This window comes from Candoia aspera, chromosome 7 (genome assembly GCF_035149785.1).
Source record: "Candoia aspera isolate rCanAsp1 chromosome 7, rCanAsp1.hap2, whole genome shotgun sequence".
In the NCBI taxonomy this organism is placed as follows: domain Eukaryota; kingdom Metazoa; phylum Chordata; class Lepidosauria; order Squamata; family Boidae; genus Candoia; species Candoia aspera.
Genome location: NC_086159.1, coordinates 75,797,432 through 75,822,501, shown reverse-complemented (window position 1 = coordinate 75,822,501; position 25,070 = coordinate 75,797,432). Strand labels below are relative to the sequence as shown.

At 43.7% G+C, this 25,070-nt stretch overlaps 1 protein-coding gene across 3 annotated transcripts in view; it reads left to right on the top strand.

Moving 5' to 3' along the window:
• FRMD4A (FERM domain containing 4A) overlaps positions 1–25,070 on the top strand; it is a 291,903-nt gene that overhangs the window by 221,335 nt on the left and 45,498 nt on the right. For all 3 annotated transcript variants that reach the window (XM_063308199.1, XM_063308198.1, XM_063308200.1), the window contains exons 12-13: positions 13,488–13,564; positions 19,137–19,275. In XM_063308199.1, the coding sequence (XP_063164269.1) occupies positions 13,488–13,564; positions 19,137–19,275 (216 nt within the window). The remainder of the gene's footprint in view (positions 1–13,487; positions 13,565–19,136; positions 19,276–25,070) is intronic.

The following is a 25,070-nucleotide window of genomic DNA, read 5'->3' as shown; positions in this document are numbered from 1 at the left end:
AAATTACAGTGGGAAAACTTTAACTTTAAAGACCAGCTGAAAATTATGGAACAAAACCATGCCAAACTGAGAAATGTTTATCAAATACATATAAAAACCCTTGCTTGTCTGAAGAAAAAAAAAACCAGATAGAATGTGTTTTCCCATGAGACCATCCCAGACAATTTTCCCATGTAGTTATATATTTGCCACACCAAATAGCTGAGTTTTGTATCTTACAATGCTATCAGCACTGAGTCAATTTTTCTTTTATTATGACATTGATCCAACAGTTTGGTCAGGACTCTGCCTTACAAGAAAGTAAGAAGATGTGAAAAGAGAAGGGCTTGAATGGGACTGTAGCAATTTATTTATATCCATTTTAAATTCTGTGTTGTTCTGTTGATGTCACTGGAAATGCAACTGGGCCTTTAGGACGAGAGGAAGTGGTGAATGAATTAAACTGGAATTCAGCTTCGGGAAAAGACGAACTATATGTCTATAACACCTGAAGGGGTGTGGTCTCTTTAAGACTGTATGACTCTTCCTCTGGTGCATTTCTTAAGAGTTTGACTCCTGCTGACATACATGGACATCATGTCCATTTCACTTACCTGGCTGCTGTACAGAACTGGTTCTACATTGCCGTCTCCTTAGAAGTTTTTCCAACTTCCTAGTCGAAATTCCTGGAATTTCCTGGTGGTCTCCTATTTAGCATTAAACAGATCCTAGGCTGATTACCTTTTCCAAGACCAGCCAAGTTGGATAGATGCTGCCACAATTGTAGCTATTGCACAATGACTGAAGTTAGAGGATGAAAGAGTATTTATAGCTACAGTTACATTTCACTGCAGATATATCCACATTTCTAGTGTCCCTTTGAGCAGAGCTAAGCTCCTGGTGACTACTTGGACATGTTGTTTTCTTGGCACCATTAGTGTTTTGCCATTAGCTTCTTTCAGGAATAAATCCTTACTGTGAAAGCATGGATCCCTAAGGAAAGTCCTGATTGAATGATTGATTGATCGATCCTTACTAAATCATCATGTCTAAACTTGGAAAAGCTTAATGAAGAAGACAATGATCACTATGTACTGTTCTCCTTCCCTGTATAGTGAAAAATTAAAGGCAACCTTTGCAGGTGACCTTGCATTTTAGAGATACTGAGTCAAGCCCCAAAGCATGCAGATCTTGTCCCAAAACAAACTTAGTCCTGGCAGCCTGAAATCTTAAACAAACTCCCCAGCCAGCGACCTAAGCAGCTGCTCTTTACTTCCCCTTGCACACCTTCTTACACAGAGATTAATTTCAGCCCCCAGTCCTGAGCAGTCCAACAATGCCCCTTGTAAAGATCCCATCACAAAGAACATGAATGGCCCACCTCCAGCTGCAAATACTGTACAAATCAACAGGAGCTCTCTTCAGAGCTTAGTGTCTTTTGTCCTGTAAGATGGGAAGTGGAATCTGCAGTTCCCTGCAGTTCAAGAACAATGAACACCTGCTTCAGGCAATTTATGGAGAGCAGATAAAAACTGCATTAGAAACACATTCCTGACCTGAAGCTACAGGTGAGTGCAAAAAGATAAAGCAGGGAGGCTGAAGACCCAGAGACAATCTCGTCCTCAGGCTAGGCTTTGAATCTTAGAGGTTGAGCCATATTTATTGACCTTTCAGTCACTGCACTGTTTATGCCAGTGTTTCTCAACCTTGGCAACTTGAAGACATGTGGACTGGCTGGGGAATTCTGGGAGTTGAAGTCCATGCGTCTTCAAGTTGCCAAGGTTGAGAAACGCTGGTTTATGTGATCACACTCACCCAAGGCAAAACCTTGCGGGTTCCACTGACACTGTTGTGTGCACCATTTTTTGCAGAACCTTAGAGGCTGCTGGAGAAACCACAGAAGAGACGTGCTTTCTCATGCCATCGATTTCTGCATTTCTCAGAAGGCAAATCAGTAGGGTTGCATCCTGCCATCCTCTCTAGCTGCCTAGATACTCCTTATCGACAGCTTATCTTTTGTCCTCTTCCAGGAAGATGGGCACATGAAGGGATGACTGGGTTTCAGCCACTCACTGTTTTTATTTTCCAAAGGCCTATGGAGAAACAATTCCAGAAGCTCTGCTATTTTTTTAAGCACCCCAGTTCTTTTTTTTTTTAATTTTGCTTAGAAGTAAAATCATCTTTTTAAAAACCATGAATAAAGAGCACCAAGGGATGTGTCTATAAAGATACAAGGGCCCGTGATTCCTATGCTGAAGATCCTGACCCCAGCTCTTCTAGAAACTGAGAAGTGTAGCATAACTCTTCTCTGCTGGGTTGAGCAGCCTTGGTTCCACAGTGGGACAGTGTGTGGAGATCTTTCTCAACTTCTTTACATTTTTCTTCAAGCATCTCTGGTGGCCTTTCCATTTCTGGTGGTCTTGCAAGTCAATGAAATTATTCAGAGTACATTTTGTATTCATTAGTACTTTCATTAGCAGTCAATGTCTGGGATTGCTGTTCCTCAAAGGATCATGTATTACTTGCACAGTAACCTTCTGGAGCTGGCTCAACTTACCAAGAGGGTCACCAAATGAGTCTAATGGCTGAGTAAGAATTTGAAATCCAAATTATGTTGCTAGGTTAGTTACCATACTTGCTTCCCATTTCACATCCAGTTTACCTGCCTTAATACAATAAAATGGAGCTTCCTTTGAGTCAAGCTCAACTCCTGATGACTACAAGACCACAGTGATGTGATTTGCCTTTGCTTTTTTCCTGGATTTTTGCCCCGCTAACCCTAACTTAGTCCATTGTATAGCTCTAGGATCTCTTTGATCATCTCCCTTCCAAATACTAACAAGGCTGGACACTGTTTAGCTTTTTTCAAGATCAGCCGAGGTCACTGAGGCGTGTTTTTTGTCTTTGTTGTTGTAGAGCACTTAAAGCAACATTTAATTGAGATTTTGGTTTTGTGTACTTACCTTAGAAGTTAAGCAGTATTTATCCTAAGAGATACCCAAGCATTTAATGGAGTGGAAGGAATCTGTAATAACTTTGAGAGAGTCAGTTCAATTTATTACATTGGGCTCAGAAATAAGACTGGGGACATAGTAGAAGAGTTCCCGGAAGCATCCTAAAGAAGCACAACTGGCATTGTGCATGCCTAGATGACAATTAATGAAGTGTCCTTCAATACAATGTTAGGTAGAGCTTCCCCTGTTTCAAGTGCTCTCCTCAAGTGTGCACAGTTTCATATATTTATGAAAGAGTCCCCCCATGGGAGGAGATGGGCAGGGGACAAATTGGATAAATAAATAAATAAATAAAAATATTTAGCAAATGATTAACTCAAAGAAAACAGATGAGCAAATGATTACCCTCATATCTAGAAGCTAGTAACAGCCTTAACCTCTATGGATCTCTTTAATTTGCTTTAAATCTGTCTTGTATTGACCACAGTTGAACTTCAGGTTGCTCAAACTGGGTAGATAATGGGGTGCCACACTGGATCTGCCCCCACTTCTTCTGACCTCTACACATTTGACCAGAGGTCTGGCAGAGAACTCTCTTCACGTTTGCATGATCCCAAGACTAGCTTTACTTGTACAATCTGGAACCCTGTTTTATTAGATTGTTCAGAGACAAACACAAACACAGGCCCATTCTCAGTCCAGGTTGAAGCTCTCCATGCATTCAACTGATCAGCCAAGGCCTTTTTAAAGGTTCAAGAGGGCCAGGGCAGAAGAGTCATTTGAACATTCCCACCGTTTCTTCTGTTGCCTGCTATGTCTACAGTATGTAATGTTTTTCTCCATCATTATCCATTAAAATCAATAGCCCAGGAATCAGAAGCATATGGGAAAACCGTAAATACCAAAATAATTCTTGGCCGTTACATTTTTTCATTCATGCTTGCAGCCTTGGATGAAAGATTTTGAGCTAGCTAATTATTTCGGATATTGAATTATACTTGGGTGGGGCCCTCTCTGGGTGGGGGATCCAAGGCAATTGCCCCCGCCTTTTTTTTAAAAAAGCCCAAGATATACCTGAAGAGGACATTGATGATCCTAGATTCTACTATAATGAGAAAGGAAGAATAATATGTCTTCACTCACATTCTTTCTGATCCTTCCCCCATTTTCCTTGTTTCTGCTCCAATCACTGGAATCTTTCCTCACCCAGAAAGCTCTCTATCCCCCTGATCATTTTGTTTCCCATTTTAAATAAAGGATGGTCTCAGTTATCTGGTCCCCCCACCTTGGTTCCACTAAATTCTGGAATATTTCTTTTCTTTCTTTTCCTCTTTGAAAAGCCGAAAAGCCATAATTTCCACTGAAATGTGTGCTAAAGCTTTCCAGTGAACACTTTCCCATCATCAGTTTCACTGTGAGGTTTTTTAAAATCCGTATTTTAGTGAGGAAAAGAACAGCCTACATTTTAAGGCAGTCCAGTGGCTCCTTTTACAGCATTGGGCAATAGATTGGACAGCTAGATAGCTAGGAAGGGAAGGAAACACAGAGATAAATGTCAATCTTGTTCTATAAGAGGCGAACAAAATAATTTATACAATACATATCACATTGATAAACATCATTACTATAAACCAATGTTTCTCAGCCTTGGCAATTTTAAGATGTGTGGACCTCAACTCCTAGAATTCCCCAGCCAGCACCCACAGACATCCTAGGTCTGGATATCCTCCATGCCAAGTCTTTGCCAATCTTCCAAATATTAGTAATGAGGATGCTGGTCTTATTTCTTGGGGTGGCTGCCCCAGCAGAAGATGGCCCTTTCCAAGCTTTCTCCTGCTGATCTCATGGGAAAAACATCTACCAGTCCTAAAGGCCCAAACACATGCTTCTCATTCATTGTACTTTTGGAATAACAGCCTATTTGATTAGAATTGATGCCCACGGAGCATACGATCACGGGGGTCGATAGGGGGAATGCTGCAAAGGAAAGGATGAAATGACCTCTCCTTTCATGGCACAATTGGGAGCCTGGACAGCTGCATTGCATTACAACAAAAACAGTGACAAGTTCCAACTCTTGCTTTGCCCCATGGGGTAGAGCCTGGTCCTTAGGCATTTTCTAAGGGTTTCCTAAGAGATGTCGTGTTCTCATGTAGAGTTCCAAGTGGACAGGTAGCCACATCAGATAAACCACAACTAAAATCACTGCTGGTGTCCTGCCCAGAGTTCTTGTCTCAGAAGAAACCTTTGATTACAGAGGGATGCCAGTCTTTTGACCACTTCCTGGCTGTCTAACCCAGAGGAGCTGGCCTGCTCCAGTCTGAAACCACCCTTATTTCTAATTTTATAAGAAGAGAACTGGAAGGAAGTGATCCCAGATCTGTCCCTGGGAAATCTTTCCATAGATTTAAAAGGGCCCGAGTCTGTCCAGTTCATGAGCCACTGAATCAGATAGAACTGAATACAGTACAGTCCACCAATCCTTGAGCTGGCAGGAAAATGTGCTGGAAGTTAATTTGCTGAGCCCTATTCTACCTCAGTAATGAAGCTGGTGAGTTACAGTTTTAATTAAGGAGTTAAGTGAACCATTGATGGACTTCTCCAGTTTCATTCCCTACCCCACTAGGGGTCATCTCCTGGCAGGAAGTGCCCTTGCCTGCAACAGCCTAAATTAGCCAATAGAAGCTGAGTTAGGTCCTACCCCTGACTGCTCCAACAGTCACATTGCCAATGAAACATCCTACATCATGTCCATGGTGTTGGGAGAAGAGGGAATTTAAAAACTGGAATAGCTAAATATGACTTTAGCTGCCTCAGCAATGGGCTAGGGATGAGGTGAAGGTAACACCACAAGGACATGTCACATAAAAATGGTTACCAAGGCATCTTCATGTGGTGGATAAGGGGATGTGAAGATTAGCCCACAGCTTATTAACCAGTAGAAGTTTAGTCATCTTTAAGGAACTACTACTTGTGAAGCCCTGTAAAGGTTCACTGTATGACTATGAATTGAATTATAGCTTCATTGGTCATAAATTGATCACTGAATCATAGAGTTGGATGGGATCTTAGTGCAGAATCCACTAAGCATCTCTGTCAGATGCTCACCCAACCTCTGTTGGAAGGCCTGTAGTGAAGGACAGCTGAGGACTTCATTTGGCAGCTGTTCCCCTGGCTGATAACTCATATAGTAAGGAAGTTCTTCCTGATGTCTAGCCTGGTGATGTCTCTGGGTCTGAACCCACCATTGGGTTCATTTCTTCTGTGCAACGACCCTTCAGATATTTGAAGACTGCTACCGTACCTCCCCTTAGGCATCTCTTCTGTAGGCTAAATATCTCCAGGTCCTTTCCTCATAAGTCTTGGTTAAGGTGATAGAGGTGGTATACCAAATCTCTTGTTGCTACCTTTAATGGAAAGGGGAATCAAACAACTACGAAGACTCTCTTTATTTTGCCCACCAGTTGTCTTAAAGACTCAGAATAAAACTGTGGCAGACATAAAAAATGCTTTGGATGGGCCTTTTATGGTACTCCACATATTGTTCAGGTAATTAAATAAATATCTAATAAATGGGGTAGAGAACTGGGAGGGGGGGGAAGCACAACTACAATTGGAAGTTTTAGATGTGTTAAATAATGTTACATTAAAGGTAAAGGTAAAGGTTTCCCTTGACGTAAAGTCCAGTCGAGTCCGACTCTAGGGGGCGGTGCTCATCTCCGTTTCTAAGCCTTGGAGCCGGCGTTGTCATAGACACTTCCGGGTCATGTGGCCAGCATGACGACACGGAACGCCGTTACCTTCCCGCCGAAGCAGTACCTATTGATCTACTCACATTTGCATGTTTTCGAACTGCTAGGTGAGCAGGAGCTGGGACGAGCCACGGGAGCTCACCCCGCCGCGCGGTCTCGAACCGCCGACCTTCCGATCGGCAGCTCAGCGGTTTAACCCGCAGCGCCACCGCGTCCCTTAATGTTACATTAGGCGATGCATAATTGTAAAAATGACCCATCAAAACAGTTGGTGGGGGGAGGGGGAGGTAGAGCATTTCTATTGGTACAGATGCAAATGCAATTAAAACACATTTTCTAATTATAGTAAATCCTTCCATGGGCTCTTTCCGGTCACTTTAATTTCCTCCTCCTCCTCCTCCTCCTCCTCCTCCTCCTCCTCCTCCTCCCATCTTCAGCTGTGATTGTGCAATTGAAGCATCACCCCTTTTTGACAGCTGCCATCTTGACTTCATGTGGGCTCCCCTACCCTACCATCTTAAGAGGTTTAGATCCATCTACAGAATTCTTCCTCTATTTTTTATCAAAACAAGAACCCAGTCAGGTAGGTTAGACTGGGGGAGAATGAGCATCATAACAAGTGAAGTTTCCTAGTTTATCCACACTAGCTCTCTACTACACAGGTCCTAATTGCTAATTCTAGTTCTTAAAAACATTGAATTATGCTAGCTTATGTATAAACTTAGGGACGCGGTGGCACTGCGGGTTAAACCGCTGAGCTGCTGAGCTTGCCATTCAGAAGGTCAGTAGTTTGAATCCGCATGGCGGGGTGAGCTCCCGTTGCTAGTCCCAGCTCCTGCCAACCTAGCAGTTCGAAAACTTGCAAATGTGAGTAGATTAATAGGTACCACTTCGGTGGGCAGGAAACAGCATTCCGTTTAGTCAAGCCGGCCACATGACCACGGAAGTGTCTACGGACAAACGCCGGCTCTTCGGCTTTGAAACAGAGATGAGCACTGCCCCCTAGAGTCGGACACGACTGGACTTAATGTCAAGGGAAACCTTTACCTTTACCTATATATAAACTTGCATCTTAGTCCAAGATGATTTTGTACCTAGGCAACTGTCCCCAACCCAAGGCATCCAGATGTGTTCTTGTAGCCTGAAAATAGTACCAGCTGTAGCTGTAGTCTCTGGAGGGCAATGTTTCAGTGGCCTCTTATTCCCAGTTTTACAAACAGTGTGAGACTCAGCCCTGTGAGAGACAATTAAAGAGAGAAAAAACTGCAAATATTTGGCAGTCTGCTGGAATCATTCTGGTCAATCCTTTTCAGGCATCCCATCTTCAAAGAATACTTTCCGTATCAGTGTATCTGACAGTTAAACCTGAGACGTCTCCTGTGGAATTCTTGCACAAGGCATTCAGCGTTACAAGTACGGTTGTCCTTGAAGTGACCTTGACTCTATGTGGGGACACCAGTTCAGTTTTCTTGGCTACTTTGTTGGAATGGTCTGTCATGGTGCTCTTCCAAGATATTTCTTTGACTTCCCAGCGTAGTCTATAGCCACAGACTTCCCTAGTGGCCTCCCATCCAAATATTTAAGCAGCCCCAATCTTGTTGAGCTTCTGAGCCCATTCAGAATCCTGCTGCATTATCCAAATATCTCCAGGACTTCCAAAATATCATTCAAAAAACTCTGTTTTAATAACATCAACAACAAGACAACGTCTCACTCTATGAGCATCCATAGCCATTGGTTAAATCCACTTTTGTTGTCTGGGTTTTTCTGATGCACTTTCATCGTAGGAAAACTGCTTTTAACTGCACTACACATGGTCCAGTCTCATTTTTTGGCAACATCTTTTGTTTTTCCTGAGCCTTTGGGAGAGAGGGGGGAATCTGTTAATGATAGCCTAGGCAAGAGAGGTTGTTCTTCCCACTGATTTGTGACTACAGAGTGGGAGGGTAGCTTAGTGGCTTTTCTTGTGCCGAAGTTAAGAGCAAAGCTTAGCAACAACTGCAAACATCTGGAGCTTTATCTGAAAGGAGGTTATTCTGGATGGCAAGAGAGAGCACAAGATCCTATCGGCACCTCTCTCTGTTTTCTTGCTTCTGCTTCTCTGTTTTGCACACCGAAACTGGAAATGTTCACGATGCAAACATGTCGCGTGTTTTGAATTCCAATGCAATAAAAAAGGAGAACAGCTAGCTAGCTACCTTTGTGCCTTTAACCCCTCCTCTCTTCAGAGCAAGCTGAGCAGGGCAAAGCCGCCGCTGTTTTTGAAAATGCAAACGATTTAATCTCCTACTCTGCTCCAATATTTTCTCCAATATTAACAGCAGTAGCAGTCGGGTTGGACTGCTGCGTCTAGAGTCTTCCTAAACTAACAGCATCCCTGAAGGATGCGATTTCAGCTCTAAGAAAGAACGGATTAATCAGTGCCAAATGGTGGAGAATTCCAGGGAAAAAAGCTACGGCTCTTTCATGGCATTTTCCCAGGCTTTTCATTCTAACTTTCAGACGCAGCTGGAAGTAAAGGAAAATGACTGATGCTTCCGTACTGTTAGCAGGTCCCATGGTTAATATTAGTGGTGATACCAGGGCAGGATTGGAGGCAAGAGTCCAAATATAGCTGTTGGCTTACCCCATTTTAGATTAAGTCAAATAATCACACTGTCATGATTCCAAAGGTTCCAGAAACTAAAATAACCTCACTGCATCACTGGTTAGAAAACAAGAATGTAAGAATCGCTTCCTTGCAGAAGGGGACCAAAAACGGTCTGGTCCAGATGTGGTCAGAGATACCAACCAGTCAGGTATCTCTGAGAATTCACAAGTGATAGATCAGTGTTTCTCAACCTTGGCGACTTTAAGACGGGTGGACTTCAGCTCCCAGAATTGGAAGTCCCATGCTGGCTGGGGGATTCTGGGAGTTGAAGTCCACCCATCTTAAAGTTGCCAAGGTTGAGAAACACTGTAATAGATGATTCTCCACAAATACAGATCCCAGCTGCTTCTCTCTCACGTCGCGCAAGGTGAATGATTCTCTCTACTTACTCTTACTCCACTATTCATAAATTTATCATCTTTTCTATAAACCAAAAGGCCCCTAACATGTTGACCCTTCTGTCTTAAAGGTATAAGTCTCCATTGTGTCTAGTCAACCGTTTCCCAGTGATCGAATGGGCTGGGTGTGGGTGTGGGTGCGGGTGGGTACCCTTCCCCATGGAAAGTATTCCAACAACTAGATTGTTTTTGGCTTACCAGGAACTCAGGAGGATTTATTTCTGAATAGATATGCATTCATTCATTCATTCATTCATTTTTCTATCCTGCCTTTATTATTTTTATAAATAACTCAAGGTGGAGAGCGTACCTAATACTCCTTCCTCCTCCTATTTTCCCAACAACCACCCTGCCTGCTAAGCATTTCTCTGGGGAACTGGAAAATGTACATGAACTAGGAATATTTCATATTCATGCAACTTATTCTCAATGTTATGAATGCTATAAAGCCAGACAATAGTACTTACAATTGCAGAAAGTTTGCATCCTTCCCTCACAGACAGGTTGTTATTTTGGCCTTAGCTCACTCAGTGGCCAGAAAAGCAGGCTATTTCAGTTGCACACTAGCTATGCATTAATTTCATGCTCATGCAAATTCATTCATTCGTTCATTCATTCATTCATTCATTGTCAAAAGTATTAAATAATCAAGACTAGAAAGCCATTTGTACATCAGGACGAGTTTCTTAGATTTTCTCTTTTGTTTTCTGGCAAGCGATCACAAAGACTTATTTGAGTTTCTTTGCTGGAAAAAACAAAGTTTGAAGCAGATCCTTATCATCCTGATCATCCAGCAAGTTGGCTTTGTATCACACATTCAATGGTTTACTAAGCGTAGGAGCAATCGTTTCTGTCCATTTCCAGAATCGCTGCATAAAAACCCTAAGGCTAAGCAGGAATCCCTCTCATCTCTTTAAAAAAGAAAAGAAAGCCATCCTCAGTGCAACGTCCTTCGCACGCGCAGCTTCCAGCCAACATATTGGCCTGAGGTCTGGCCTCGATTAGAACTGTAATTCAACACAGCCGGACAGCACAAGGTTGGCGCTATTAGAACGAAAAAGGGCTAGGCTGGGTCAAGCAGAGGCTGATCTCTCCCAGGATCCCATTTCCCACGAAGACCCAACAGATGTCTGTGTGAAGCTTAGGAGAGGACAGAAGGCCAAATAGGAGCTATTTTCCTTAATATTGAGTAGGGGAGGCGATGTTGGAGTTAAGCAGCAGGGCGAAACAGTGGATCTGTTATACATTTTCAAACTGCAGTTAAAAGCCACTGAAATGAATTGGCGCATACATGACAGAGAACACCCATGCCCTTGAACTGACCTTGGCTTGGGATGGCTGCAGTATCCCAGCATCCATGGCCATTGTTAAGGGGATGGTTTGCTTCTTTCCTTCTGAGGTGTTTTTTGGGGGGGTGGGGGCTGCCCAGTCTAGTTGACAACCCTGGGATTCCCAGGTGTTTCTTGGGATGGACTGCCCAAGAAATGATCTAAGGGGGATAGATGTTGCCGCCCTTGTTAACCTCATTTTGGGCTTGTATATATGTATGGGTTGCCTGGTTAAATGCCGCAAATACAGCTATTCAAATGCACGAGTGCGTGCACTGCTCTCCTTCAGGCACAATACTCATTTTCCATCCCCCTCGCCCCACCACCAACTCTGTGCTCCAAGATAGTTATTGTAGGGGAAAATGGGAGGAGGGAGTTCAAGAGATGTGACCTTGAGCTCCTCAAGGCAAGGCAGGATTCAAATCAAATCAATTCAATTCAGTACTGAAAAGAAGAGTTAGAGGTCATTTCCCCCAGTTGCCTTGTTGTTGTTCAGTCGTTAAGTCATGCCCGACTCTTCGTGACCCCATGGACCATGGCACGCCAGGCCTTCCTGTCCTCCACTGTCTCCCAGAATTTACTCAAATTCATGTTCATTGCATCGGTGATGCTATCTAACCATCTCATTCTCTGCCGTCCCCTTCTCCTTCTGCCTTCAGTCTTTCCCAGCATCAGGGGCTTCTCCAGTGACTCCTCTCTTTGCATTAGGTGGCCAAAGTATTTGAGCTTCAGCTTCAGTACCTGTCCTTCCAATGAACAGTCAGGGTTAACTTCCTGTAGGATTGACTGATTTGACCTCCTCGCAGTCCAAGGGACTCTCAAGAGTCTTCTGCAGCACCACAGTTCGAAAGCATCAATTCTTGCCTTGACAGTGATCTAAAAAACAGTGATCTAAAAAACTGGCGGATCTTCAATCACGTGGTCGTGGCCACCAACTTGACTTTTTTGACCCCACACTGCAGACCCCTCTGGTTTCCAGCACAGGAAGCAACAGCATAAGGCTCTTTCTGTCTTGATGAGGTCAAGATCGTACAATCAAGTGGGAGGCTTTGGATTGATAGCACAAGTGGGAAGCGACCCCAACCCACTATGCGCCTCTGGGCTAGAAAGAGCCAGCAAAGAAAAAGTGTGCATGAGTAGGCCTCTCCCTGTCATCTCCCTTAGCTTTATATGTGCATTCCTATGTCTTTTCTCAATACCCTGCTTTGATTTCATTTACAGTCATAGCTTTTGTGCGCCTCCTGGCATGAGATACCCATCAAATGTTTCTGATTCCAAAATTGCCCCTGAAACACACAAGGCCAGAGGTGGGCCAGGGAGAAGATTCATTTGGTCATGTTTATAAGGGTGCCTCCCCCACAAAAAATCTAGGCCAAATTTAATCAAAATCAACCACCCTACATTTCAGATGGTCTAGCTTGCTGGTTTAATCTAGGGGAACATGGCTGATGGGGGGGGGGGGAGGAACTGCACCTGGATGGGAGACCACAAGGTGGATGACAGGCTAGATTGGGAAGTCCAGAAAAGAAATCAAACCACTTCCCTGGGGTTGCCAGGAAAACTACCTGGCCCTGGCCTGGAGGTCCCCAGGAGTTGAGTTGGAGTGCTTCAAAATTTCTAAGGGCTTAATTTTTTCACAGAAATTGCCCAAAGCGAATTTATCCTCTCTCTCTGTGGGAATACACGCGTGTTGCTTTTCCCCGCGTGTAAGAGAGTGGAGCCATCGCACGGTTCGAGCGGCTTGAAGCGCTGCGCCGTTTGACGCGCGCGGAGAATTTATTGCGAGTCACTTTGTAAGGGCGACTTTCGCTCCACGCACGGAGGAAGGGTTGGGCTCGGTCCCGCGGGGACCCCTTGCTCGCAGCCCAACCGAGAGGGCCAGGCTGGCTCAGCGGTGCGCAAGACGCGGCGGCCCCCTCGCTGGAGCGCGCCGGCTGCGAGCGGAGCGGGGCCGGAGCTCTGCGGGGGCCGGGAGGAAGCCGGCCCGCCGGTTCAACCCCGCGGCCAGCGCTTCGGGGTGGGGGGGGAGCCCCGCGGCCGGCCGCCTGCGCCGCGGCTCCCTGCCTCGCCTTCCTCCGCTCGGAGAAACTCGGCGGCTGCCAGCGCAGGAGAGCCCGGAGCCCCCCGGCGGAAGGCGAGGAACGCAGCGCCCGCGTGGGAACGGCTCTTGCCGCTCCCCCCGAAAGGGGCGGCCGCGCCGGGGACGCCCAGGGTCGCCCGCCCCGCCCGCCGCGCCCGCCCACCGCGCCGGGCGCCTCTCCGGAGGGCCGCCGCTCGTCCTCCCGGCCGGCCCGGGCGCGCACTCGCCGCAGCGCAGCCCAGCCCAGCCCAGCCCGGCGCAGCGCAGCGCAGCGCCGCGGAGGGAGCGCCCGCTCGCCCGCCTGCCGGGAAGGCGCCTCTGAGCCGCTTCTCTTTCCCCCCCGCAGATCTTCCAGTGGCGCCAGCTGGAGAACCTGTACTTCCGAGAGAAGAAGTTTTCCGTGGAGGTGCATGACCCGCGCAGGTAAGAGGCGGGCCGGGCGGGTGGCCCGGGGGTGCTCCGCGAGGGGCCCCTCGGGCGCGCGCTTCTGCGGGGAGGGGATCAGGAGGGGTTGGGTTGGCCGTCGAATCCGGGCATTGCTGGGAAAGCTTCAGTGCGTTTTCGCGCGTGGGAATGGCGGGTCGGGGTAGGTAAGGCGCGCGCTCCACAACTCCACTGGGGGATCGCCTCTTCCGCGCCATCCCCCCCCGGCGGGGGGCCGCGGCATCGGTAAGGAAGGGAGGCTTTTCATCCGCGCGGCCCGAGGTGAGGGACGCGCGAAGAAGGGGAGCGTTTCCGGCGTGAAAGTGGCCTCGGGGTCGGAGAACAGCGACAACAAGCTCCCCCTCGAATGGCCCAGGTAGCGTGGCCCGGGGGCGACCGGTTGCAGACGGACTTTGCCAAAGCCATTCCGATCCGGGGCAATTGCTGGCGTTCCTTCAAGCCGAGTGGGGCTTATTCCGGGAGAAAGCCTTCGGGACGGCGATCCTAAGGAAACTCGGCGTGCGGGGACGGGCTTAAGCCTCTTCCTAGAAGTTCCATAAAATGAGATTTTATGCCCTCTGATGCAATTTTTGAACCATTCTGCTTACTGAAGAAATTGTCCAGGTTGGTTTCAGTCCTAATAGTTATGACCTCCTAAATGCATCGTTTTTTAACCCGGTATCTTCCACAAGGGTGGACTGCAATGCCCATGGTTCCCAGCCTGCATGGATTTTTTTTTTTATTGCATTCTGAAGTCATTGCTTAGAACATTAATGGTGATGTGGAGGCATTATTATTATTATTATAAGCCATATGCTCCTCACCCTTAATTTGATTGCTATCATTTAGTATGCGGTCCACAGCAAGCATAATTAGATAATGCAATAAACTGTACATGGAATTCTTTCTGCAGTCACTACTTTGGTCTTTGCAACTTCTGTCAAATTGTAACTACGTGTCCCCCCCCCCCCCCATTTAAGCAGCAACTTACAATACACATACAATATTTGGTGCAAACTGATTCATAGACATAAAAATCTCCTCCCTTGAAAATTTGAGAATTGCCCATCAGATTCTGGCAATTAGTTTGTCTCCCTATCACACCATTTTTCCAGTTAAAAAGTGTCCTCATCAGCATAAAGGTCTAGAACCTTTTTTTCAGCACAAAGAAAGAGGCATATCGAGTGTGTTTTGTGTTGCTGTGTATTTCTTGCTGGTTGTCAACTTACAATGTGTAAAACGGGCTTCTGGATTTGTGTGGCCTTTCCACGTTTCTGCGACATGCTCGGGGTTAAAGCTATGCAAAGCAATCGTTGCAAATCCAGTACACTTTAATTATAATTTTGTTATGACTAACCCTGTGTTCCTTCAGAATGTTACATTTGGCCGTAGTCCACCCGGAAGCATGCCTGTGCAATCCCGGTTGAATGAATAAGGGTAGTAGTGAAAGAACGTGGTGGTTTCAGCGAGACTTGCATAAGCTCAGTTCCCTGTGTGATTACATAGGCCTGTCCATGAGGGCTTTTTTGCAGCTTATGGAAAGGATTTGCTTTTGACTTCTGGAATTTTTCTTGACTTCTGCGTCTAGCCAAGAACTCGGAGATTTTCCAGTGCTCTCCCACGGAAGTACTAAACCGATCCAACCCTGCTTAGCCAGCCATGGTTGGATAGATCTTGCCACCCATATTTTCTTCCTAATAGATGATTCCTTCTGTGATTTGACTAAAAAAAGAACAGCATAGCCCGCTGATCTAAATATGTGCCTGGGAACACACACAGTTAAAACTTAACTGATTCAACTTTCCAGGACATACCACAAATGAGTCTCCATACACCTTACCATTTTTCAAAATTAGGCTGCTTTTTTTTAGTGTGGCTGCCTGCAGTTTTTCATCAAGCTGAATTAGAGGTTTAACTGTTACAGTGAACAATGTTAGTGCCATTTAATATAATGTAGTACATCAGTATTGACAGATGGTTAAAACGAGAACGTTTTGCCTGATGAACACTTCTGCGTTACTTAAAAATTGGACTGTTCCTAGAGTTGGAAGAAAAAAAAAAATCCCAGGAGTTCCATGCAAGCACGTAAAGTACAAGGTTGGATTCGTCTTCCCAACAGGGTTGTTTAAAAAGCCAAAGCAAGACACTATCACTTGTTTTTAAAAAAAAAAATGAATACGTAAGGTTGAAAATGTCTGGATGAAACCTGCTGAATTTCACAAACCCTGGATTTGGCTCCACAAGAATTCACCATTTAGGATTTTGGCTCCTTCCACCCCCTTCTGCAGAAAAAAAGTTCTGCAAATGAACAAGGCATATTCGGGCGGGGGGGGGGGCTGATTTGCATGAACGGATCAGCTTATTTTTCTTGGAGGCTGGTGTGCATTTTTTTAACACAACCTTGACCCAGCACTTTTTGTCTTCCCTTTAAAACCCATCCTCTGGCTTTCGTAAACTTCATCAGCTTCGTGTTTGGAGATGCTGTTTTACTCTGGCATAATCATTTCCGGGGGTGGTGCCTTTTTAAAATACGTAAGAACTTTTGCAGTTTTGTAAGTGCGTAGGGTTTGTGATGGAAGTGGCTACGTTTATTTGGGCACAGCAGATTCCTTTCAGCACAGCATGCCTGTGATAAGAATTCCAAGTAGATGTGATTCTCCAGGGACCATTGGCAGAATTCACATGAAAGAAAATACATAAGTGAGATGGGCGAGGACCAGCGTAGATCAAGCCCTGTCCTTCTAATGCTGCTGCTTCGCTTCGGTCTGATGCAAGCAAGGGGTTTATTTCGAATTCCCTATGCTGTTGGGGGTGGCTTGATTTTAAAACTCCCCTTGGTGGTGGATCCTATTCGGTGTGTGTGGTGTGTTTGGGAGAACAGCCACCTGGATATGAGCTGACTTTTAAAGGAGCATTACGTAGGAATTAAATTGAGCATATTGTCCCCTTTGGGGGAGAAGAGGAAGATGTGCATGCTCATTAATGCATCCATCAAATTGTAACTATGAAAAGATATGGTAACCTTTGAACCTGATGTTAGTTCTTGCCCGGCACAGAAAATTCCTCAGCCGTTTGGATTTCTGCTTTATGTTGTATAGTATTAGAAACCTACCCCTTACAGCAGTGTTTCTCAACCTTGGCAACTTTAAGCCGTGTGGACTTCAACTCCCAGAATTCCCCAGCCAGCTGGGGAATTCTGGGAGTTGAAGTCCACACGGCTTAAAGTTGCCAAGGTTGAGAAACACTGCCTTACAGCATCTACACTGGGAAGTTAAGATTTCTTTCATTTTTTATAGCTAAGTAGGAATATCTTGAGCAATCATTTCTTTCCATTCTAGCCTGTAATTGAAAAAGTCACTGACATCTACAAACAAAGCCATTTCTGAGCTTGGCAAACCTCACTTCGTTAAGTATTCAAAACAACTACTTGTTGATGTTTCCTTTGGGGGAAAATGCAACACCTTAATTACACCACACTGTAACCAAAGACGTAGCCTACTTAGAATCCTGGATTTCCCATGTCATTCTGTTGATCCAGGGGAAAAAAAAGAATATTCCATATTCCGTGGCAAAAAGCCATTTCATTGTGCAGAATTTTTAATTTCCGTCTTGCTTTTTAATGATACCAAATTATATTCATATCAACGTAGAGTATGTTGACGTAATTAATCCAATAATTGAAAAAGAAAAAGATTATCCACGGTGTAACTGCCAGCTAGGAAATCTGGATCCAGCGGGAGCATACTTAGGATTCTAGGCTTTCAGCCAAATGGGATGGTATTTTAAGATGAATTGCTTGGTGAAGCCGAGTTGGAAGCCTAGCAATAGCAACCATGCTGTTTTTAAGTATGGTCTGTTTTTAAAATTATCTGTAGGAGAGAATTTCCATATAGATGTGTGAAAGACTTAGGAGAGAGCAAGATTGACCTAGAAGCAATCTCATGGTAGGAATGTCTTTAAAGTTAATTGAATATATCTATCTATCAGTCTTAGGTGGAGCAGTTGTGCAATCATTTGGCAATGTGCTCGAGATCTGCTTTTGTAGAGCAGAAAGTTTCAAAGAACAGATTAGGTTTCTCGCTGCTTTGTGGAGCTTCCCAAGGCCAGCTAGGTTGACACACATGGCTGACCTTGGTAGATCTCAAAAAGCTAAGCGGAATTGGATCTGGTTAGTACTTGAAATGGGAAACATGAGGAAGTTGCATGGGTCATGGCTGGACAAGTCAAGCTGAGCTTAAAGAATAATTCAGGGTTTCCAAAGCCATTTTGGAAGCCCACTCACATTATCCAAAGCAGCCATGGAGGAGAGAAACTATCTGAGATAGTGTTCAGGACCCTTTTCTGAGAAGGAGTCTGTAAGGAAACTGATGGGAAATTTTAAAAAGAAGGCAAAAAATGGAACGATCAGAAGCTTGAAGATGGGGGCTTTCAACTCTGATGGCAGGAACAATGAGACTTGACTGGGCACTGAGAGTCATAAGCTGTTCATAGTTGAGGTAGTGAAGATACAGGCAATTTTCTTCCAGATGTAGCTCTGTATCTAAGCAAAGCCAGTACATGCTACCTGATTTCACAAGCAGCTGGAGATGAAGATGAGATACCTGCTGGAAGTCACATTACCACATTGGCTTCTCAAAGAGGAGAAGGTTGTCTTCTCTCATATTTATTTGTTTACTTTGCAAATGGATCCATCATTCACTCCCCCAAAATTTCTGGGTGGCTTACAATTTTAATATATCAGCATTAAAAAAGAAGATCTATAAATTTAATAACCAGCAGCATTACAATCTCATATGAGCCTTCTGTTCCTCCAGGTCTTCTGGAGATGTTGACCTCGGAAGTCAATATATGTTGGGGGAAAAATCGAGCCAACATAATAATTAAATGAATAGGTGAATAGGGAGGCCTACATTTTCCAAAGGACTTGCCTATGGTCTTTCAGTTTTCATTTCAAAGTCCAGGGGTGTCCCCAGGAAGGGGTAGGGAGTCAAAATATTCAAGATGGTGGCTGTGACTGCAGGATTGAAACTACACCCCCTTTTTACAAGCATTGTGTGTACAAAAGGGCAGTGCTTTGAGTGTGTGGTTGTGGCTGCCATCTTGACTTTATTGACATCCTCTCCATCCAGCAGATATCAGACACAGAATTGACATTCACTTACTATAGACACAGCACTTAACTGTTATCCCACCAATTAGGAGTAAGAGGATCTGTATGTGGTTCTAAATCGCATCACACTGTTGACACCGTGTTTGCTAAATATGTACGGTTGTCACCATAAATATGGTTGCTAAAAATCCAACTCTAGTACCAGTGTGGACTGCCATCCCTAAAAATTCAACTGAAGCTTTCAGCGTTAGGGAAGTTTAACTCTTTTAAAGCAAAGTTGTACTTTTTCCAGTCAGGGACGTCTTTGTTGTTGATGAAGTCCCATGTAGCGTGCTTGTCTTTCAGTGGGTCTTACACAACATAAATCTGTAAAAAAATAATGGGGAGCAAAATAATGCCCTACTATAATAGAGAACCATAGTTTGCCTTTCCTTTGACGCTGCTCTTTTCCTATCCTACTAGGGCATCTGTGACCAGAAGGACTTTTGGACATAGTGGAATTGCTGTGCACACTTGGTACGCCTGCCCTGCCTTGATCAAGTCCATCTGGGCTATGGCCATTAGCCAACATCAGTTTTACCTGGACAGGAAGCAGAGCAAGGTAAGGATCATAAGCTGGAGAGGGAAGAGAACCACTCTGTATAGACTCATTTGTAGACCTTATTCTAACCAGTCTCCCTTGGGCACAACACTGGAAGAAAATGGAGTAAGGAGAAAGAAGGGATGTAGAAGGAGTTTGGTAGCACCTTTTCAGAGTAATACATTTTATTAAAAGGCATAATGAACACTTATGCCCTTTAATAAAAGTTTTAGTCAGAAAAAGTGCTATTACATTTGTTCTGGTTTTGGGCTGCCGTAGACTAACATGGCTGCCCTACAATTCCCTTCCATGTAATTCATGAGTCATCTGAACAGGGATGGTCTTCCAAATATGGTTGAAATCTGTTTTCCACAACTGTCTCTCTTAGGAGATAGCCAAGAGTCTAGGTTCTATGAGAGGGAGAAATATGTAGGGAACCTTGGTTTGCAGAATGTGATCTTTACAGGCTGTGAATTGGATCTAGACCAGTTTACCTTCAGGCTAGGAATTGATCAGTTATCTAATCTTCTAGGTCTGCTCTTTTTAAGTCAGTGGTTACTAGAAGTAAAATTTCTGAGTACGGAAGATGCCCTGTAGTCAATAGCACTCATTGTTCCAAAGAAGAAAAGTTACCATTTCCATACAAATAAGCAGTGTTCGAAAATCACCCATGGCTTCAGAAGTCATGGTTTATGGGCAAATTGCATGGTTGTGTACTGTGCCCAATGTACAGTACCCCTTCTGATATGCCAACTTCAGGATGAAGATTCTGGCTTTTCATTAAATTAGAATTTTCTATTACTTTTGATAACAAGGAAATCTGGCTTAATGTCAGAAAACAAACCAAGGAAGTAATCTATTCCTAAGAAATTTTATCTGGACTTTGCATTTAGATTAATTGGCTTTGAACATGAGTCCACTTGACTTAATGCTTCAGCAGACACATCTTCTCCCTCCCTTGCATACATGGATTTCTCTCTTTTATATTGTCTTCAGACAACCCAGCAAACTTAGCTTATGTTTAGCCACAAAAGTACTTCAGGATTCTCTTGCTTCAAGCAACAAAGCTGCAAACCACCCACCTGTGGTTTGTTTTGAAGTTGTTCTATCACTCAGATACATGAGATTGCCAGAGAAACAAGCTTAAAACAAATCCCATGTTCCTTTCCTGACTTACTCTAGCTGGAAAGCCATCATTTGAACCACACAGTTACCTGAAAACAAACCATAGTTTGCAATCACCCAGGGCAAGAAGCATTCTTCGGGCAATCCATCTTTATGGTGTGAATGCTCACAAATCATGGTTGGCCCTTATATCTACTGCTGTTCCTTCGTAGTAGGTATTCTAAATCTTATGACATACTATTATGTGATCCTTCTCAGTTGCATCTTTGCTCTAGGCAAAGATTTGAAAGAAAGTGTGATAACTCTTCAGGGGTTCATGTGGTAGTTCATACCATCAGGAAAATGTAAGCAGGCATTGACGCTGAATCTTATAAATCGTTTGGCAAATTCTATTTATGTCAGGATCTGCCCACCTAAGTCTTCTAAACACTCTGAATGCTTTACCTTTGTGCTTAACCCACTTTTCTCCTGTGCTGGGCCACTGAGTTTAATTTCATAGGACCCTGGGCTGAGACAGGACGCCAAAGTGCCCCATTCTTATGGCATTCCCTTCCTCCCACCCCAAAAATCCTGCAAATTTTGCTTCTGTATTGCTTTAGAAAGAATACCAGGAGTTGTTAGCTCAACACAGTGACCCTGAATGATTTTTTTTTCTTTAGAGGTGACTTTCCTCTGTGTTTTGATGGATGTTCTTGGCACCATCATCTGGGAGTTTGGACACTTGTTGCATTTCTAAGAAATGTGGTCAAAATTCAGCAGGGCAGTCTGGGCCTCCAAAATTATTCAGAAAAAGTGTTTTGGACTTTGGCAAATGCAGCCCCTCAGTTATGGGATAGCCTGAAAAATATTCAGTGAATAGCAGTGTGTTTACACAATGTCCAAAGCGCTTCTCCCAAATGATGCTCAAAGCGTGTCCAGCCCTAAAGCTCATCTATGGAAGCTGTGCTTTAAATCCACAATCAAATCATAACAAGGAAAAGACACAATGGCCTTCAGTCCTAATGAACGTCTTCGTCTGACATTTGGATTTCTAGTCTTTGAACTTCTCATAAGAAGCTTAGCCATTTACAATAGCAACACTGGCAATTTCAGACTTAAGGATCTTATTATAGCCAATTATGAATATCTTGAATTTACTGGTTTATTTATTTACTTACTATCTTCAGCTTGTTGAATTTAATTTATAATACGATATTTTAAAAAGGTCACCGATGTCTAATAACAAAGCAATTTTAACATTGCCAAATATATATTCAAAATCACTTATCCTTGTTCTTTTTTTAATAAATGTATATACAGTATATTTTTTCCCCCTCTTGCTTTCAGAAGCTCACTTTCAGGCTCCTATTTTAAGGAAACAAAGACATTCTTAAAGCTAACTCAGAAATGCAGTATGGTTTTCAGATAAGAATTTGCCTATAATAAGCTTTTTTCTTACTGGAGAGAAAACTTCAAAATATGAGCAGCCCATCAGAAATGATACATGCGGTGAGGACTAGGAATCCGTTTAACTACTTTGTAGGCTTTTAAAATAAAACTGCCTGGAAGATCATTTTTATGAAGTCAGTCAGAACGGGGCTTGGCAGAATTGTGAAAGGGTTGTTTTAAATATTTTTAAAATGAGAGAAGTTTGGAATGGGCATGGTAGAAACACAATCAGATTTATAGGGGCCAGATTATTTGCTGCCTGAAAATAATTGAAATCAGTTATTGGATGGGGTCAGATTTCAAAAGGGTCTCCTGAACCACCATTAATCTCATTGGCTCCATCTGGGTAATGAATCAATCCATGTGGGAAGCAAATTCCTTTCCTTTTTAGTGGCTGCTTCAATCAAGGGTGGCGTTTATAATTAAGACCAGGTTGGGGTTCCTAGAATTTTTGAAGTCAAATGTTTGTTTAGCCAAAGCAAAATAAAACTCTGATAGCTCCAATATTTTTGCAGCTGTAATTGAGATGAATGAGAACCTTTAGCATAATAAAGAACCTGAGTAATTAACACAGTCATAATCATTTATAGTCAATTTAAACATCAACAGCTATTGTTTATAAATCAACTGTTGTTAGAAGTATTTCTTGAATTCAGTTGCCATTGGATTCCATGACCATCTACAGTGCCTAATGGAGCAATCTCTTAACTTTAATCAGCTTTTCACATTGACAATTTGGTTAAATCTATCAAGCACTTTTTTCCCCATTCCCCAACCCACTTGCAGTAGATCGTTGAGTCTTTGAGGAATGCAGGCATGCGGCATCACAAGCCCAGGGACCCTCCAGAAGTCTGTATCTCACTTTCTGCTTTAGAATGGTTCTGTTTTCATGGAGCAGAATATAGCTTCTTAGGGACACAGGGAAAGTGTCCCAAGGAAAACACAGGGACCAATGGGATATCCTTCATTGCACCAGATTGAATCCTCTCTCCTTTTTGCTTACAATGAAGTAACAACAATGGATTATATCCTGGAATTATATCTCAGCAGTGCAGTGCATCCTATTCTAGGCTTGGAAGCTAAGCAGGGTCAGATTTGTTTAATATTTGGAGGGGAGAATTCCAGAGCTGTCGATAGACAAAGTTGAAGAAAGATCCCAGAAGAAGGAAATGGTAAACCTTGGCTCATTTGTCTCAAAGGAGACTTTACTTGTTACTCTGTAAGGCAGGGGTCCCCAACCCCCGGGCCGCAGACCAGTACTGGTCCATGGCCTGTTAGGAACCAGGCCGCACCGCAGGAGGTGAGCAGTGAGTGAGCAAGCGAATTTACAGCCTGAGTATTTACAGCCACTCCCCATCACTCGCCTTACTGCCTGAGCTCTGCCTCCTGTCAGAGAAAGCAAGCCCATTGGCCGCTATCTCCAAACAGCACGAAGAAAAAAGAAGAAAAGGTCAGGAAAAAGAGGACGTGCTTAAATCATCCCGAAACCATCCCCTTCCCCCTCTGGTCCGTGGAAAAATTGTCTTCCATGAAACCAGTCCCTGGTGCCAGAAAGGTTGGGAACTGCTGCTGTAAGAAGCAGAGTTCCATATATGAACTGAGATTTTTGTAATCTGTATGTCTAGTAAAATTATACTAGGAAACTTCAGATCATTTTCCCAGATTGTTACTTGTTCATGTATCAAAGACCATCTGGGCATACATTCTTTTTCCATTGGCAAAAGGTGAAGGCTCCCTTGAGTTGAGCTGACTTCGTGATGACGACATGGGTATATCCGTGACATTTGCTAGGCAGACATTGGAGAAGGAGCCTGTGGTTCCCTTCTTCCATGACGCCTTTTCAGCTTTGTAATCTAGCCTACAAACAGAATGAAAAAAAGGAGGTTCAGAACTTTACTCCTTAAGGAGCTGCTTAATGCATAAAGATGTCAACTAATATATTTTAAGCAAAATGGTAAAAATGAGATGTATGAACATAAAAATATGGTAAAGTCTCCTTTGAGTTGAGTTTGACCCCAGTGACTTTAGGGACATACCTTGAACATCCCAGACTCGCCTACAGGCCTGGGATTTCTGGTGGGCTCCCATCCAAACGCAACCCTACTTAGCTTCCAAACACAGACAAGGTCACCATGTGTTTGGAAGTAGATGCATCCAATTCAGTTGAGTGAATACTGAGCTGGAAGCCACATTTAGTACAGCTCTCAGTGAAGTTATATTTAATAAACACATACTTGGTAGCAGTTGCCTCTGTTCACAACATGGAAAATGTGCCATCTACCAAAACACCATTCCTTAGCACAGAGGTCCAAAGAGGAATGTTGGCATATTTTGAAAATGCAATGGTCGTTCTATAGTTGTTGGCTTAAATTCTTGGGCTGTATTTGAACCAGCTGCTTCCTGGCCTTTTTTTTTTAATTAGAGAGAGAAATGAGTTCTGGAGTGGTGGCCTTTGTTGTTTAAACTCAAGCAAAATGCCTTCTATTATGGAGGTAGAGTCCACATGTTACAGGAAATCAGGAAATATATCTCCTCTTAACCCAAGGGATTCCTTGTCAGTGGAGAATGAATGGTGAAGGCAGGAAACAGCGGAAATCCTCCAGTGTAGTGCTTATTTTTTATGACAGGAGTGAATTGATTCTCTGAAGTGTGAGGCTCCAGATCCATTTTCCAAGCTGCAGAAAATATCTCACTTTAATTTGGTGCTAGCGTCCCATTTCTCCTTCTACAGTGAAGGCCAGAACAATTAACAATAGCACAGCAGTGCAAATGCTGCAATATGGAAAGCAAGACGGATAATAAGAAACACATCTGTTTTGCTCCTGTCATAAAACATAAAACTGCTTCAGTGATTAATCTATAAAAAATTTAAGCATTGTACCTCTGAGAGGTGAACGGACAAGTCAGTGAATATAGAACAACATTTACAAATGTTGCATCTGTATATTCCTACATTGCAAACATATTTGAGAATTCGGACTTCAGCTCAACGTATCTATCCCTGGCAGGAAGCCACACAGAACGTTATAGGATTTACTTCTAAGTAAATATATAGGGGGTGTTTACTGTTAATTTTTTACAGTGCAGTCCTCTCATATGACCCTCTAAGAAAGCACACCCCCAGTAATATCTTTGTACCAAACGTGACATTATGTTCCACTTCCTTCCTTCATGTCAACTTGCTTTTTTACCACAGGTTTGAGTGGGGAGAGGGGAACAGAAATGAAGAGTATTTCCTGCATGTCCACAAATGGAAAATGGTT